This window comes from Pagrus pagrus, assembly GCF_965226575.1.
Source record: "Pagrus pagrus genome assembly, chromosome: 4".
Lineage (NCBI taxonomy): Eukaryota > Metazoa > Chordata > Actinopteri > Spariformes > Sparidae > Pagrus > Pagrus pagrus.
This window is the reverse complement of record NC_140188.1, coordinates 30,832,244-30,847,144: the sequence shown is the minus strand read 5'-3', so window position 1 is coordinate 30,847,144 and position 14,901 is coordinate 30,832,244. Positions and strand designations below refer to the sequence as shown.

The following is a 14,901-nucleotide window of genomic DNA, read 5'->3' as shown; positions in this document are numbered from 1 at the left end:
TTAATGCCAACATCTCTGAGGCTGTCTCCTGTTTTAGGGTCAAACACTTGTGCAGTGTTTATTAATTACCGTCTGTGCTGTATGTATCTTGTATGTGTTTTAAATGTTCTGTATATGAGATTTATTTGAAAGGTTTTCTTATATTTTCAAAATATTTTTAGTGAAACAATTTCTGCAGCTGTCCTACCACACTACCCATTGCATGTTCTTGTTTAAAAACATGGTCATGACTGACAGCCAGACATTGAGCAAACCCAAATGACCATTAGAATTTCAATATTTCCAACAAAGGTAAGACTTATAGCTTCTTGGTCTTCATGGTGATCATTATAAGTGTAGCAAATTAGGGCAATTAGCAATATTTAAAAAAGCAATTTGTAATATATGGCCAGAATTTTAGTTTAAAACATTCAAAACATGAACCAACATTATCAACAGAGTGTGAAGAAACAGTGTTGATATTGTGTCAAACACAACTACTCTACTAAAGTTAGCATGCAAACTAGCTAGCCCCGGGCCATCCTGCCTCAAATACCACTTTGTACCTCAAGAGGTGACAGTCCAATAGTCCCAGTAGTTTCAGATGGGGGTAAGTAGTGTACATACTTCACATGAGGCACCATTATGTAGTGCTCATGCAACATTAATAGGGAGTTTTGGGTTAAATTTAGCTATCAATAATAATTATTATTATTATATTAATGATTATCAGGGACAATCACTCATTATGATTAATAATGAGATCCAATTTACATTAGATCAACTAAAAGATAGCCAATTCACCAAATCAGTCTCATAAAAAGGTACTAAACTGTTTGTAACTCTGATTAATAATTAACTTAATAACTAAGACCATAATCACCATAACAGCTGTAATGGTTGAAGGATTCTGGAGTCCTTGACAGATTCGAGGTTGACAACATTCACTCTTGTGCAACATTAAATAGACAGCATGAAGGTCAAAAAGTCTTTTATTTAACACAAAGATGAAAACACACAATCTAACTAACATGTACTATATGCAGGTGTGTGTGTGTGTGTGTGTGTGTGTGTGTGTGTCTGGTAGAACAAAGAAACAATGGTGGTTCTCGCATCATGTGCTCACTGTGAGTGTGATTGTAGGCTGAAGGAGTGTGCGTGTGTGTGTGAGACGTGATGCCAGGTTATAGAAGATAGTTAGTTGCATGCAAAGACCCTGAGTCTACTAACGTCAAATTAGCCGTCTAGGAAGGCAAACTACCAATAACCTGACCTGAGATCACAATAACCCTCAAACAATGAACAAACACATACTGTAGATTTAACACATGTGCATTATATCAACCAGAGTTTAAAGTCCTGTGCTTGGCTGTGCTATGCTGTGCTATCTAGGCCCAGTTCAACATTACCAGTCTTTGAAGAAAAGGTGCTGGTGGTTCCTTTGCTGATGAGCCAAGCAGGAGAAGGTTGGAATTCCAATGTTGAACAATGCTGTTCTTGCTGTGCAAGGTCTGATGAAAGACAGCAGATAGAGGAAACTGGTCGCTCCTTTCCTTTGCAAGGATAGCAGCTCGGTGCTGACTTGCTCAGGTTGTGGATTTAGCTGGCAAGCTTTGCATCGCAGTGGCTGGTGCTAACTGAGCTGGAATACTAGCAGGACCTCGTGTTGCTGCAGTGAGGAGAAGTTCTTTGGGCCTGCTAGAAATGCAGCTGTCAGCTGTCAGCAGCTGTTTGGCCCAGAAGATCCAGAAGAAGAGATCTTGATGGCAGGCAGCCCCGTGGGGAGAGAGGTGGAGAAGAGAGAGAACAAAGGAAGGAGCTGGAGTTTTGACTATCTGGTCAGAGGGGGGTCTGTTACCCTGACCAGTTCAGAGTCCATTTTGAAATCCACAGTGAACGACTTCATCTGTGGGTCCCAACAGTAGTATGGCAGTTTGTTACAGTATTTTTACACCTTTTCTTTTCTTTGCAGAAAAATACAACCATCTACCATCTGAATTTCAGTTTCTCTTTTTTACCGAGCTAAGAAGAGCTGAGCTGCCCTCTCTTCAGCTAACAGGGTCACTTAGCTTCATAGCTAACTGATCTATTTGCTAACTGCAGGTAGTTGCTCCAGCCAAAGAAAGCTACAGCGAGCAGCAGTAAGCCATCATGCTGCTGCTACCTCTGAATTCTGGCCCCTTACCCATAAGTAGCAAATCCTATGGCATTTAATTCAGTAATCATTCGAACTGACATCTGTAATTTGGAAGTTGCCTCAGCACCAGTGCTGATCCATGTGTTGTTTTGTTTATTTCTGTTCCCAGGAGAAGCTTTGACAGAAGAAATAGAACTACTACTCCCTGAGAATGTGATCGATGGATCTGCCCGTGCTTCACTATCAGTGCTGGGTAATCAGATTACTCGAATTTCATTCATGATAGCTGTAACAAAACAATTACTGGAAGTCCCTTTCATACAACATACTTTGCTGTGTGGTACACAGCCCACTGAGGTAATGTGATTGTGATCTTGGGCTATAAAATAAAATATATAAAATGTGCATTTTGTAGCCCACTAACTTCAAATTTGACATAGCCTAATTTTACTGTTTGTTATGACTGCCATGAGTTTATAGATTGATTCACTATATTCCAGACAATCCATTGAAAGTCATTTCAATGTGAAAAAAATGAACAATTTGCAAAAAACTCTTGAGATGGGCAATTCATTTCTGTGCAGGCGACATTCTGGGCCGAGCCCTGAAGAACCTGGATGGACTGCTGAAGATGCCATATGGATGTGGCGAGCAGAACATGGCGCTCCTGGCCCCTAATATCTACATCCTCCAGTACCTGAAAAACACACATCAGCTGACCACAACCATCATGGAAAAAGCTACCAACTTCCTGACCAGTGGTGAGTTTCTGTTGGTGTTTTCAAGACGAAGACAAAAACTCACGTATCTAGTCATGGACTTCTAACTAGCTGGTGCACCAGCTGAAACGGTCTGCTGTTTGCAACCTACTGTATGTCAGAGTGGCTCGGAGGCTCTTGGGTAATTTATAAAAAAATATATGTATACAGTATATATACATTAAAAAAAGTGTGAGCAGTTTAAATGTAAAAAAGTAAAGATGTCTTTTACACCAAATTCTTTGACATATAATAATAATAATCATCTTGATTTGTTTGTTATTATTATTATACAGGCTATCAGAGACAGCTTAACTACAAGCACATTGATGGTGCTTACAGTACATTCGGAACAGGAGTCGGGAACACCTGGTGAGAACACCACTGAATACACACCCAAAGAACAACACATAAATAAACGTTAACATTGAACATTGTACTAATTATCTGGTATCTGATTATAATTAGTGCATCATGGTAACTGGTGACACAGGCACATCTTTTTTTTGTGAATATCTAACCTTGTTTAACTCTTCTACAGGTTGACTGCTTTTGTGCTAAGATCCTTTGTCAAAGCACAGTCTTTCGTCTACATTGACCCAGAGAAGATTCAACAGACTAAGGATTGGCTGGAGAGTAAACAACGAGAAAATGGCTGTTTTGAGCAGTCAGGAAGCCTTTTTAACAACAGAATGAAGGTATTCTGAAAAGTCTTGTAGCGTATGTATGAAAATCACTGCAATGTATTTCACATCAGGATTTTCAGCAAGCCCGCCTGTAGTACAATCTTCCTTTGTGTGCGTTTGGACTGACAGCTCATGGTTTCATAAGGATCAGTAAACCAAGGAAATTGCCAAAAGCTGCAGAATAGACTGTGATACTAATAGTAAAAGTACTGTTTAGCATTACGGGCAGTCACAAGATTCGTTTCCATCCTGGATTTTGGAGAGTCTTTTATGCATCCTGATGCATGGTGGTGAAGATCGGAAATTGCACCTCCAGCACACGCACCCTCAACACAGGCGCCCCCCAAGGCTGTGTCCTGATCCCCCTGCTCTACTCCCTGTACACCAATGATTGTGCAGCCACACACAGCACCAACACCATCGTGAAACTTGCGGATGACACAGACTAAGGATTTGACTGACTACAGGTTGACTGCTTTTGCACCATGTTGTTGGAGATCAGCGCCTGATCTCCAACAACATGGTGCAAGACCAACAACCTGGACCTGAACGTCACCAAGACCAAGGAGATGGTAGTAGATTTCAGGAGGGAGAAGCAGAGGTCCCATTATGCACCACTAAAGATATTCGGGACCCCGGTGGAGCAGCTATAGGTACCTCGGAGTTCATATCTCTGAGGACCTAACATGGACAACTCACATCACCTCGCTGGTGAAGAAGGCTAGGCAGCGCCTGTATCATCTCAGATGTCTGAGGAAATTTAAGATCTCCATAGGGCTGCAGAAAACCTTCACCTTTTTCGTCATCTCTGGAAGCATCCCCGCCTGGTACGGCAACTGCAGCGCCCAGGACTGGAAATCTCTCTATAGAGTGATCCGATGTGCTGAGCCCATCACTAGAACTGCATTGCCCTGCCTTATGGACATTTACATCAGGCGGTGCAGGTCCAGAGTGACCAGGATCATGATGGGCCTTCACCACCGCAACCATGAACTGTTTGTGAAGCTGCCTTCTGGCAAGTGCCTATGCAGTGTCATGGCCAGGACTGAGCGTCTGAGGAGGAGCTTCTTCCCTTAGGCCATTCAGACAATTAACTCTCATAAACCAACATAACACACACTCAGCACACACCATATATCACACACATACATACACACCCTGCTACACACGGTCTTCTTCTTTTTCTGTAAATACTTTTGTCTTTGTCTCTTATTTATATCTATTTCTTGTTTATAATATGTATATATATAGTGTTTCTATTTAAAATTAAGTTTGCTATTTTATTCTCTTTTTCAGATTTATTTTCTTATTTAAATTTTATTTTCTGGTTGCACAATTTTTTTGCACAGTCGACGGAGTGGTTTGCAATTTAATTTCCCTGCTGCTGTACTTGTATAATTGCATGTGACAAATAAATCTTTGAATCTTGATTCTTGAATCTTTGAATCCCCTCTACAGGGCGGTGTGTCTGATGAAGTGACTCTCAGCGCTTACATCACTGCTGCCTTCTTGGAGATGAACATGACAGTCACTGTAAGTCAAAGCATCTGTTTTCAAAAATTTGATCTGTAAGTTTCCATGAAGTCAAAATTGATGTTGAAGTGATTTTATCACATACTGTATGTCTTGCTTTCACACTATAGGCCGGTATCAGGCCCAACAACAGCAAAAAGTCATTTTGTAGGTATTCTTTAGGGTTGTAACTTCCTGGAAAATGATAAAATGTTGATGACTCATCCTGCACTCAGTAAGTATGCCAGACCACCTAAGTGACTGGGCCTCACAGATTACTGTACAAAAACACAGCTTTAGAACGTTCATCACTGATTTGGGTGAAACTAGTATTTTCTGCTGCCCTGCCTCAAATATGTAAAACTCATTTTAAGCCTGGAATGAATGTAAATCTGTTCCAACACACACAGTTGGTAATGTTCATGGGTGGGAAGCCAGAGAGGGATTATCATGTCTGACTTTCTGGTGTGAGCATCTGGAAAAAGGGAGTAGATTGTTGGCTGACATGTTTTTGACACACTTGTGTCATAAATACATGTACTGTAAGTGTCAGTTAAGTTTCCATCACTTTGCCTTTTTAATTACACTAGGTTATGTCTTCTCAGTCTGCTCTTTCTAGTTTCTACAAATGTTGAACCCACACACCTGCACGCAACCACAACAAACCATCTGTTGTATCTGAGTGGAATCATTTCTACATGGCCGCTGATGAAATGAACAACAACAATCTCTTTTTTTATCATTTTTTCATTTCATTTACAGCATCATGCAGTGAACAGGAGCTTGTCTTGCCTCAATGAGTCCATCAGTGACCTCAATAACACCTACACCACAGCTCTGCTGGCGTACGTCTTCACCCTGGCAGGAGACATGGAGACCCGTGCTCACCTTCTGCAGCAACTCGACAAGGTTGCATTAAACCAAGGTGAATCATCCTCCTAAATGCAATTATTGAGGCTTCATTACTGTGAATGGAGCTTACCTTGTGCCCGTTTATTTGTTTGTGGATGTCTGTTTGTAGAAGGTTTCCTCCACTGGTCTCAGACAGCAACAGAAACGTCAACCTCTCTGTCTGTGGAGATCAGCTCCTACGTGCTGATGGCCAAACTCAGTGCCTCTCCTACTGCTGAAGACCTGGGTTATGCCACCCGCATCGTCAGATGGCTCACAGGGCAGCAGAACCAATATGGTGGCTTCTCCTCCACACAGGTACATCCCAAACAGTTGGAGCTGGGCCTGAGGCAGAGCTACTGTAGAGGTCGACAATTTTTCTTCCATTATTGTTGATTAAAGTCTTGAAGGCTACACCACTAATGACAAAGCCCACAAATAAAATCAGAAAAAAACCCTCTTCAGCTAAAGGTCAAGCATAGCAAACATAGCATGAGGAATTCTGTCTGTCAGTGCAATGACATTAATCAGCTGCACACACCAGCTAACATGAGTCATGATGCTGTGTATCCTGTTAGTATGCTAACTTTTGTCAAATGTGTGCTGACTGAAGCGTTTTTCCAAGGTGGGATGTCCACACAACAGCCTGCATCCAAACAGTGATAACTGCTGTGTGCTGGGAAGTGCAGGATCAAACAGGAGAGCCTTGTGGTAGTTCAAGTGGACATTTATTATAGTCACATGGTCCATACAGTTTGTTTTACAATACTTAGTTTTTTTTAGTGACTTATAAGGCGGGAAATAATAAAGTAAGTGTACTTTTGGAGGTAATAATGATTGATTGGACAGTTGCTTCATCACAAAAGCAGGTAACGTTTGTTTCAGTGTGCATGAAACTGTCACCATCTCTGACAGAGGCCCACTACAATAATATTGTTTTTGTATGATTACCATCTACATAATATAAAACATAACATAAAAAAAAGATTTCACTCTCTCTTTGGACACACATATTGTACTCTGTCCAAGGTCTCATTCATTAAAGTTAACACAGACCAGGTAAAGATGGCAGCACTGTGTGCTAGGATGCTAGGAAGTAAGAAAACCTATGCCATCTTTGATTTTAAAAGGATTCTTTTAGACTAACCCTTGTTGGTTGGAATAGATCATGTGTTTTTAATTATCTGTCAGACGTTGTTTTGCCCATCTATATTGTGGAGAAATGACTGGCGACCAGACATGCTTCATTTAGGCTGTTATCGGATGATTGGCGAGAAAGGCGTGGTGGCCACCAATGGAGACACAGCTTCACCGAAAATATTGATTTCCTTCTTCTTTGTCTTCCACACATTAGAATGTGAGGTTGGTTCTTAATGTAACCAATAGTAATAATAATGGATTTACCAGAGTTATGGTAGAAGTTTACTACCTGTTCAGTTTATTTACATTCATTAATTTCTGAACTGAAATGCGTCATTCCACCTTTACACTGAATGCAAATGCTGAAAGTGCAAATCATACAACCACTGTATAACCTTAACTCTTTATCAATATGTTGAACAAAGAAAATAAGAAAACACAACATGCATTTCCCTCTTTCTGAGGAAATTCTGATTGAATTGAAAGTCTCTTTCTCAACTCTTTATCAATATGTTGAACAAAAAAAACAAGAAAACACAACATACATTTCCCTCTTTCTGAGGAAATTCTGATTGAATTGAAAGTCTCTTTCTCAGCTTTTGAGAACAGTTCAATAGTCTACCGGACGGTCTTCAACTCAAAAACGAGAAAAGTTCTCCATCTGTCCTTTAATCGTCTCTTATCAAAAAATGTTTTGCTGGCCAGCGAAAAAGAAAAAAATAGTCATATAGAGCTCTATATGTGAGTGTGAGGTGAATGCTTTGCCTGAAAATGATCAGACGAGATCCCATAGATGGCAGGCGGCAGCTGTCCTCCAGGCAGCCACAGGAAACGTACCGTCACCGATCCACTGACCACCCACTAGCATGGAAACATCATATATAAATGAGAAGAAAAGCAGGCTAACACATAGCACCGTCGAGCAGACACATAATGAACCTCTCAGCCCAACAATATAACATACTCTTAATATAGCACTACACAGAGTTTTAGCTCGTTGCATTTCACATCAAACATACATTAAACACCATAGTAATAACTGTAAAGTCCGCCTAGCATTGGCGGCTATTAGCGAATTAGCATTTTACTGCTAACGTACAAATAACATTGACCTGCTACCAATTCGGTCAGTCGAACATAACCATATTACTTATCACAACACAGACAATTGCCACATGAAATATGAATGCTTACCTAGCATGGAAACATCATATATAAATGAGAAGAAAAGCAGGCTAACACATTTTTTTTTTTTTTTTAACTTTATTTAGAAATGTACATATAAACACAGAACAGCAGACAGGTGCTCCAAAATATATGTATCATCAAATATAAATAAACACTGCAACAATCACCGTAAACTGAGGTTATTATTATTAATGTCAGTAAACTTAAAAGGGAAGGGAGGAAAATAAATAAATAAAGAAAATAAGAACAATAATAAAAAATAAAAAAAACAACAACAAAAAAAGAAGAAAAAAAAAAGCAGGCTAACACATAGCACCGTCGAGCAGACACATATGTGACGCAGTAAGGCGCAGCAGTAATGAACCTCTGAGCCCGCGATCCCTCAGTAACAAACAATGCTATTGGCCATCGTCACGCTGCGGTAATATGACCCTGTCTTAACTTGTCTTAAAGGGGCACTACACAAAACAATGCTAACAGAAACTCAGTTGGCTGACACTACAGCTGGGTTACATTAACACATTTTAAACAACTTAAAATGGCATCTTATTCTTACACCATAACTAAATGTGTCAAGAAAATGAGAAAATAGTAATGACGTGTTTTTGTTATTCCATGGCAGTTAAAGTCAGCAGTGTAGCTACATAAACTAGTGTAGCTTAGTTTAAGCTAGTCCCTTAGGAGTTCAGCTATGCTAACTCTTGCTTTAGAATAGACTGCATTTTGTTTTCAGTATGTGCCCAACGCAGCTTCATAATTAGCCCTGTCTTATATTTGCCCTTTTCACTGTGCTTCTTAGCCAGAGAAACCATTTTAGCTCCATCCACTGAGGTTGAACTCACCACTGAGATTATTCCACCAAGAGAAGCAGAGATGTTTTTCATCAGCCAAAATGAATCTTCAAGTTGCCGTCACCATCTTGGCAGTGCCTGACACCGCCTGACTCCCGGCTGAACAAAAATACACCAATAGTTGGAGTGTGGGTGGAGCTGAAGCGAACCTAGTTAGTTAAACAAGCCTGCCAAACTGAAAGCTACCAAGATAGCTAAGGCTAACAAGCTATCTGTGTTCACACATAAAGACAAGCGAATTTCATCTCATGTTATTCATGTAAGTCTGTGATTTGTGTTGATTCAAGTTACTCACATGACTTTGACTGCAGGCTCATTCACCCCAAATATCTAGAATACCTTTTTGAACAGTAGCTGCAAGATAGCAAGCAACAAGTGGCACCGAGGTGTGTGTTTGTGTTTGTGTTCAGTTACTGTATGCCTCTGACTAAAGTTAGCATTCACCAACAAGATAAACTCTGTGCCCTCCTTGACTCTGGGTGACTATTCCTCCAGAAGCTCCTGACTCTGCCCACTGCTGACTCCTCCAAGCTCACCAGCTCCAGCTGCTGTCTGCCAGTTACAGGGTCACTGTTAATCCATAGCACTGGTGTCTGTCCCTCCACTCCAGTCTGTTAGTCCAATTAAATGCACAGCAAGCCATATACTGTAATGTGTTCCATATCTACATTTAAACTTCTCTAAAAGGCACCAACACCACAAACACAGTGGAGAGTTCAAGACAGCTAGCCTACTAGCCAGCTAACTAGCTAACTCAAAGCATTCACGCCTTTAATTACACAGAAACTTTAGCATTTTAAATTAGTGAGTTATACAAATATTCACCTGTCCAGTTGCATGAGCGGGAAAATAAGCTAGAGACCAAAACTGCTTATGTACCAGGCTGTAAAGAAGTTTGTTTCTGCTGTAAAGTTGAGCATTTTAACATGGGCTTCAATGGGGATTGACCTCCTTTTGTAGCCAGCATCTAGTGGCCATTAGAGGAACTGCAGTTGTTGGTACTTCCTTGTTGACTTCAGTTTTTAGACCCAGAGGTTGCCGCTTGGTCAGTTCTATAAACCGGGTGGAACAATAATAAAAAAAAACAGATGATTCCTGTAGATGATAAGAACCATAGAATAAACACAATCTACATGTAAACACGTTTGCTATAACTGAGGTCCAACTTTCCTGTGTCTGTGTGTGTGTTGTAGGACACAGTGGTGGCTCTTCAGGCTCTGGCTCTCTACTCCACTCTGGTGTTCAGTCTGGAGGGTTCAAGCACAGTGACAGTCCAGTCTTCCAGTGGCCAGCTGATATTTGATGTGAATCAAGACAACAAACTGCTCTACCAGGAGGACGTGCTGAAAGATATGACAGGAAAGTACAGCCTAGAGGTGAAGGGCACTGCATGTGCTTCGATGCAGGTCAGAGGCTCAGGTCACTACATGTCAAATTCTGCTTTAATCCTCAAATTTAAATATCATGAATATTACAATCTTCCTGTTGGACTCTTTTCAGATGTCTCTTCACTACAACATCCCAACTCCTGCTGATGTCACAACTCTCGGTGTGGAGGTCAAAGCAGTGGCGAGCTGCATATTGCAGAGACCTAAACTCACTCTGGTGCTCAAGTCCCTGTAAGAAATGTTCAGCAGCTAGATCCAACTTGCAGCAACAATAGAGGAATATTTCTATTCTACGCACACTATCCTCTCTAGTTGTAGGTCATCGAAAACACAGTCTCGCTGTGTGCAAAAACATATTTTTATATTTGTTTTACAGATATAGTGGGAAGCAGAACAGTACGAACATGGTGATCCTGGATATCAAAATGCTCTCTGGATTTGCCCCACACCCTCAGTCTTTGCAGATGGTGAGTTATTCCAGTAACTTAACCTGAACATCATTTGTGTCGGTTGTTGTTGTCATGACAACGTGATAACCCAGCTGAATATCATCTCCTCACAGCTCAAAGATGCCCTGCAGGTGGCTCGTGTTGAACAGAAGGAAGATCATGTTCTTGTGTATTTACACAGGGTGAGAGGAATTCACATTGAAAAACAATAGATGGTGCTCTCCACATTTGTTTTCTGATTATGTCATCTGTTTTTCCTCCAACAGTTAGCAAAGGACAAACCCATCAACCACAGCTTACAGCTTGAAGAGGAGCACCCAGTGCAGAACCTGAAGCCAGCTGTGGTCAAGATCTATGACTACTATCAGCCAAGTAAACAGACACTCAGTCCAGCCATCTGTTCAACGCAAACACACATAACAACTCAGTTTACCCAGATCTTTCATAACAGGGGGATTAGTCACCTTTTAATGAGTTAACCTTTACTTATCATTGGACAGTTTAGCCAGCGTACACTTAAAGTTGACCAAGTTTATGGTTCACCGCTACAGCCATGAGTGTAGGCTACTTCTTCTATCCTGTTTGTTACAGTGTTCATGCTCTGAAGGACTACATTCAGTGTTGTAAATAAGAGAATGAGATTTAGATTTTAATTTTAATTTCATTTATTTCTAAAGTCAAGTGTCAGCTCTAGCACATTAGTTTAGAACATCGAACAGACGGTTTCACTGGAACTACTGGTGAAGTCTGTGTCCGTGTATCAGGTCTGAGTTGACAGCCTGCACCTAATCAGAGTCAGAATCAAGTATTCACTCAGGCCACGGTATGATGGGTTAGAGCCCAGTGAACATGGATTAATGAACAAATGAAGCTGGCATTTGGGAAATGAAGGAGCTTTCACTGTTCTATTTGTTCAAACGCTGTTGTTCTAATTCAGCTTTTTCCTCTCAGGTGACCAGGCTGAGACAGAGTACATATTCTCTTGTGCTGCAGGTAACAATGTGTAATAATATATATGATCACTGTGACATTTGTTCAGATATTAACTGAATAGATGGAAACATTTCCCCTTAACCTAAAATATTCTAGAGAAGCCTTACGACTTTATTGAGGATGGTAAAGTTCTTAGTCATAACCATCCAGACTTTTACATACTTTTGAATTACTTCAGTACTGATAAATGCTATCCTTTATTTTTTATATTCATTTTATATTAGACAATATTTATAGATCATCAGTCAATAAGACATACACAAGACATAACAACTGAATGAACTTCTTATTAAAGTGAATGTGTTACTTCAGTAACCCAGTGAAACAAAAGAGATCTACTGACAAATGTAGACTGTGTTTTTTTTGAGTGAAATTAATCACATTCTTTTATTTGATTTGCAGCTTAAAGAGTGAAGAGTTGTCTCCCTTTCAACCTCCAGGCTCTTTCTGAAAAGAATAAAATATATATTATAAAGTCAATGCATTTTTGAGCCATTTTCTGTGACTTTTACAATACAACAGGAGTTGTTTGAAGTTTGTACGTTTTTTAGCCTAAATGTATATATGTATATATATATATATATATATATATATATATATATGCACACATATATATATATATATATATATATATATATATATATATATACATACATACACACTGTATGTATATATATACTGTATATATATATATATATATATATATATACATACAATATATACCTGTATAGGATGACCAGCACATGAGGCAGGCATGAGGATGGGAGATAAAATAGTACAGGTGAACGGCTGGGATATGACCATGGTGACCCACAACCAGGCTCGTAAAACTAACAAAGAAGAATGAGGATGTGGTACAGCTACTGGTAACCAGGAAGTCATCTATGAGCAGTTGTCCCAGACAGTAAAGCAGTGGCACTACTTCTAACCACAAACTAATGCAAAAGCCAATGACTAAACACTATCATATATTGAGAATCTCACAAATACAAATGATGGTGGCCTGCATCAGTGCAAAAATATTATACCCCTTTCACACTGGCCAAACACTTAGACCCGCTAACATCTGGCTTTTGTGTGCATTGTGAATGTGTTTTATCAGGATTTACTCCCAGGTAAATTAACCCTGCTGCGGCCACTATTTATCTCCTTGGAACTCTCCTTTTCAGGTGTGATGCGATGATGTGTGCGGAAGTTAGGACTTCGTATCTTTCCATCCGTCTCTGTCAAGCAGCGCTTGAAGATTGTTTAGTCGGCTCTGAGTTTGAAAGAGAGACTGAAGTTAAAGATTTGAAAATGTAACTGCTGTTTGTGACTGCTGTGTGGTCTGAGCCTTTCAGCTGCCTGATCGCTACTGAGCATGTGCAACTCTTGACACAGATGAAAAAGAAGCTAGATGTCTCACTCCTCAGCAATGTCATCAAAAGCTTTGGAAAAAAACGATGTATCTAATTCAGAATGGTACTTGTTGAGACTTTTTAAAACAAGTTTCACGTCTTTTGGATGTAGTCTGATGAGATATATGATCTGCTGCTTTCTACTGCTCCCTGCTTTTCCGGCACATTCATGATGATACACATGACCCATAAGAAAAACAAATAACAGAAAGCCTCTTGGCAATGTGAGAAGAGTTGTTCGCCTATTTTTAATGGGTTTACCCACATTTTAAAAACCTACATATACATGCTAATTTTGGTCTGAAGACGCTATTACACAGACCACATCACATGAAGAGAGTTTTTTTGAAACTCACTTTATCCAATTTGTCTAATTTTGAGGAAAATCAATGCTTTTCATACAGCAACATTTAAAAATGCTGTATGAAAAGTATTGTTAAGGATTGTGAAAGATCAGATATTTACAATAATTACTGTTTGCTTGCTCTGATTTTTGAACAGCAGCGGGCTGAAGTTTTGGAAGACCTTTCATAAACGACTGCTTGCATATTTTTCTACGTTACATAAATTATAAAGTGAGTATCGCAGCATTCCTGATTCATTTTCACTGGGAAGATATTTGCCAGCTGTTGTCAATCCATGCTTGAAATGAGTTTGTTGGGAGCAATTGTAGTCTTGATGCAAGGTTTGGTCTTTGCTGTTTATTGTATCATTAATGATCAGCATTTCATCGCACTGAAATAAAAAACAATGTTCTGCTAAAGCTCCACTCAGTCCATCTCTGCTTATGTTCTTATACTACTTCATATTTTCCACAGTGTGCGATTTGTGATGAAAGAGGAGTATTCCAGAAGATCAACTAACTGAGAAAAGCTTGACTTTAATCAACCTCAATGGCTGATTCAGGTTGAATGCTTCCACAAGGCAATTTCGACCTAACCAATGATCAGGCTGTTAAAAAATGTCACCTTGCCACTGATTGTTAGCAGTTTTCATGGACAGAATCTCTTTGTGGAGCTGAGATGTGGAGAGTATATGGCATGGAGGCATCGGGATTAGATCTATTTTGCTGATGATGTGGTTCTGCTGGCTTCATCAGACTGTGACCTCCACTGGAGCGGTTTGCGCAGAATGTAAAGCACCAAGGATGAGAGACAGCACCTCCGGCTGTGAGGCAATCGTAAACCCGTTGATCACTTCCTTCAATTTGGAAGTGAGTCACTGCCCTGAGAGATAAAGTAAGAGGAAACGACAGGCGGTCCGATGCTGCATCAGCAATGCAGGCACCGTATGGGACCATAATTATAAAGATGGAGCTGAGCCTGAGGCTGTAGCTCCGGTTGATGTACCTTCTGACTCTCACCTGTGGTTTTAAGCTTTGTAGGTTTTTTTAAATGAAAGAATGAATCATAGATAAAAGTGCAAATTCACAATAGCTGCCCCCAGACAACCATGTACACACATGCATCCATGCGTTTCTGCATTCACATGCTCACAACCTCACACACTTGACCTTCATGGCAAATTTCAGC

At 40.1% G+C, this 14,901-nt stretch overlaps 1 protein-coding gene across 1 annotated transcript in view; it reads left to right on the top strand.

The window, feature by feature from the left end:
• Positions 1-12,452, top strand: part of LOC311256217 (alpha-2-macroglobulin-P-like) — a 30,129-nt gene extending 17,677 nt beyond the window's left edge. Inside the window, exons 23-36 of the mRNA XM_084351067.1 lie at positions 2,286-2,369; positions 2,701-2,877; positions 3,171-3,246; positions 3,416-3,572; positions 5,019-5,093; positions 5,835-5,997; positions 6,094-6,281; positions 10,336-10,548; positions 10,643-10,761; positions 10,907-10,997; positions 11,093-11,161; positions 11,246-11,351; positions 11,931-11,972; positions 12,375-12,452. Coding sequence (XP_084207193.1) covers positions 2,286-2,369; positions 2,701-2,877; positions 3,171-3,246; positions 3,416-3,572; positions 5,019-5,093; positions 5,835-5,997; positions 6,094-6,281; positions 10,336-10,548; positions 10,643-10,761; positions 10,907-10,997; positions 11,093-11,161; positions 11,246-11,351; positions 11,931-11,972; positions 12,375-12,379 — 1,565 coding nt within the window. The 3' untranslated portion in view covers positions 12,380-12,452. The remainder of the gene's footprint in view (positions 1-2,285; positions 2,370-2,700; positions 2,878-3,170; positions 3,247-3,415; positions 3,573-5,018; positions 5,094-5,834; positions 5,998-6,093; positions 6,282-10,335; positions 10,549-10,642; positions 10,762-10,906; positions 10,998-11,092; positions 11,162-11,245; positions 11,352-11,930; positions 11,973-12,374) is intronic.
• Positions 12,453-14,901: the final 2,449 nt, after the last annotated feature.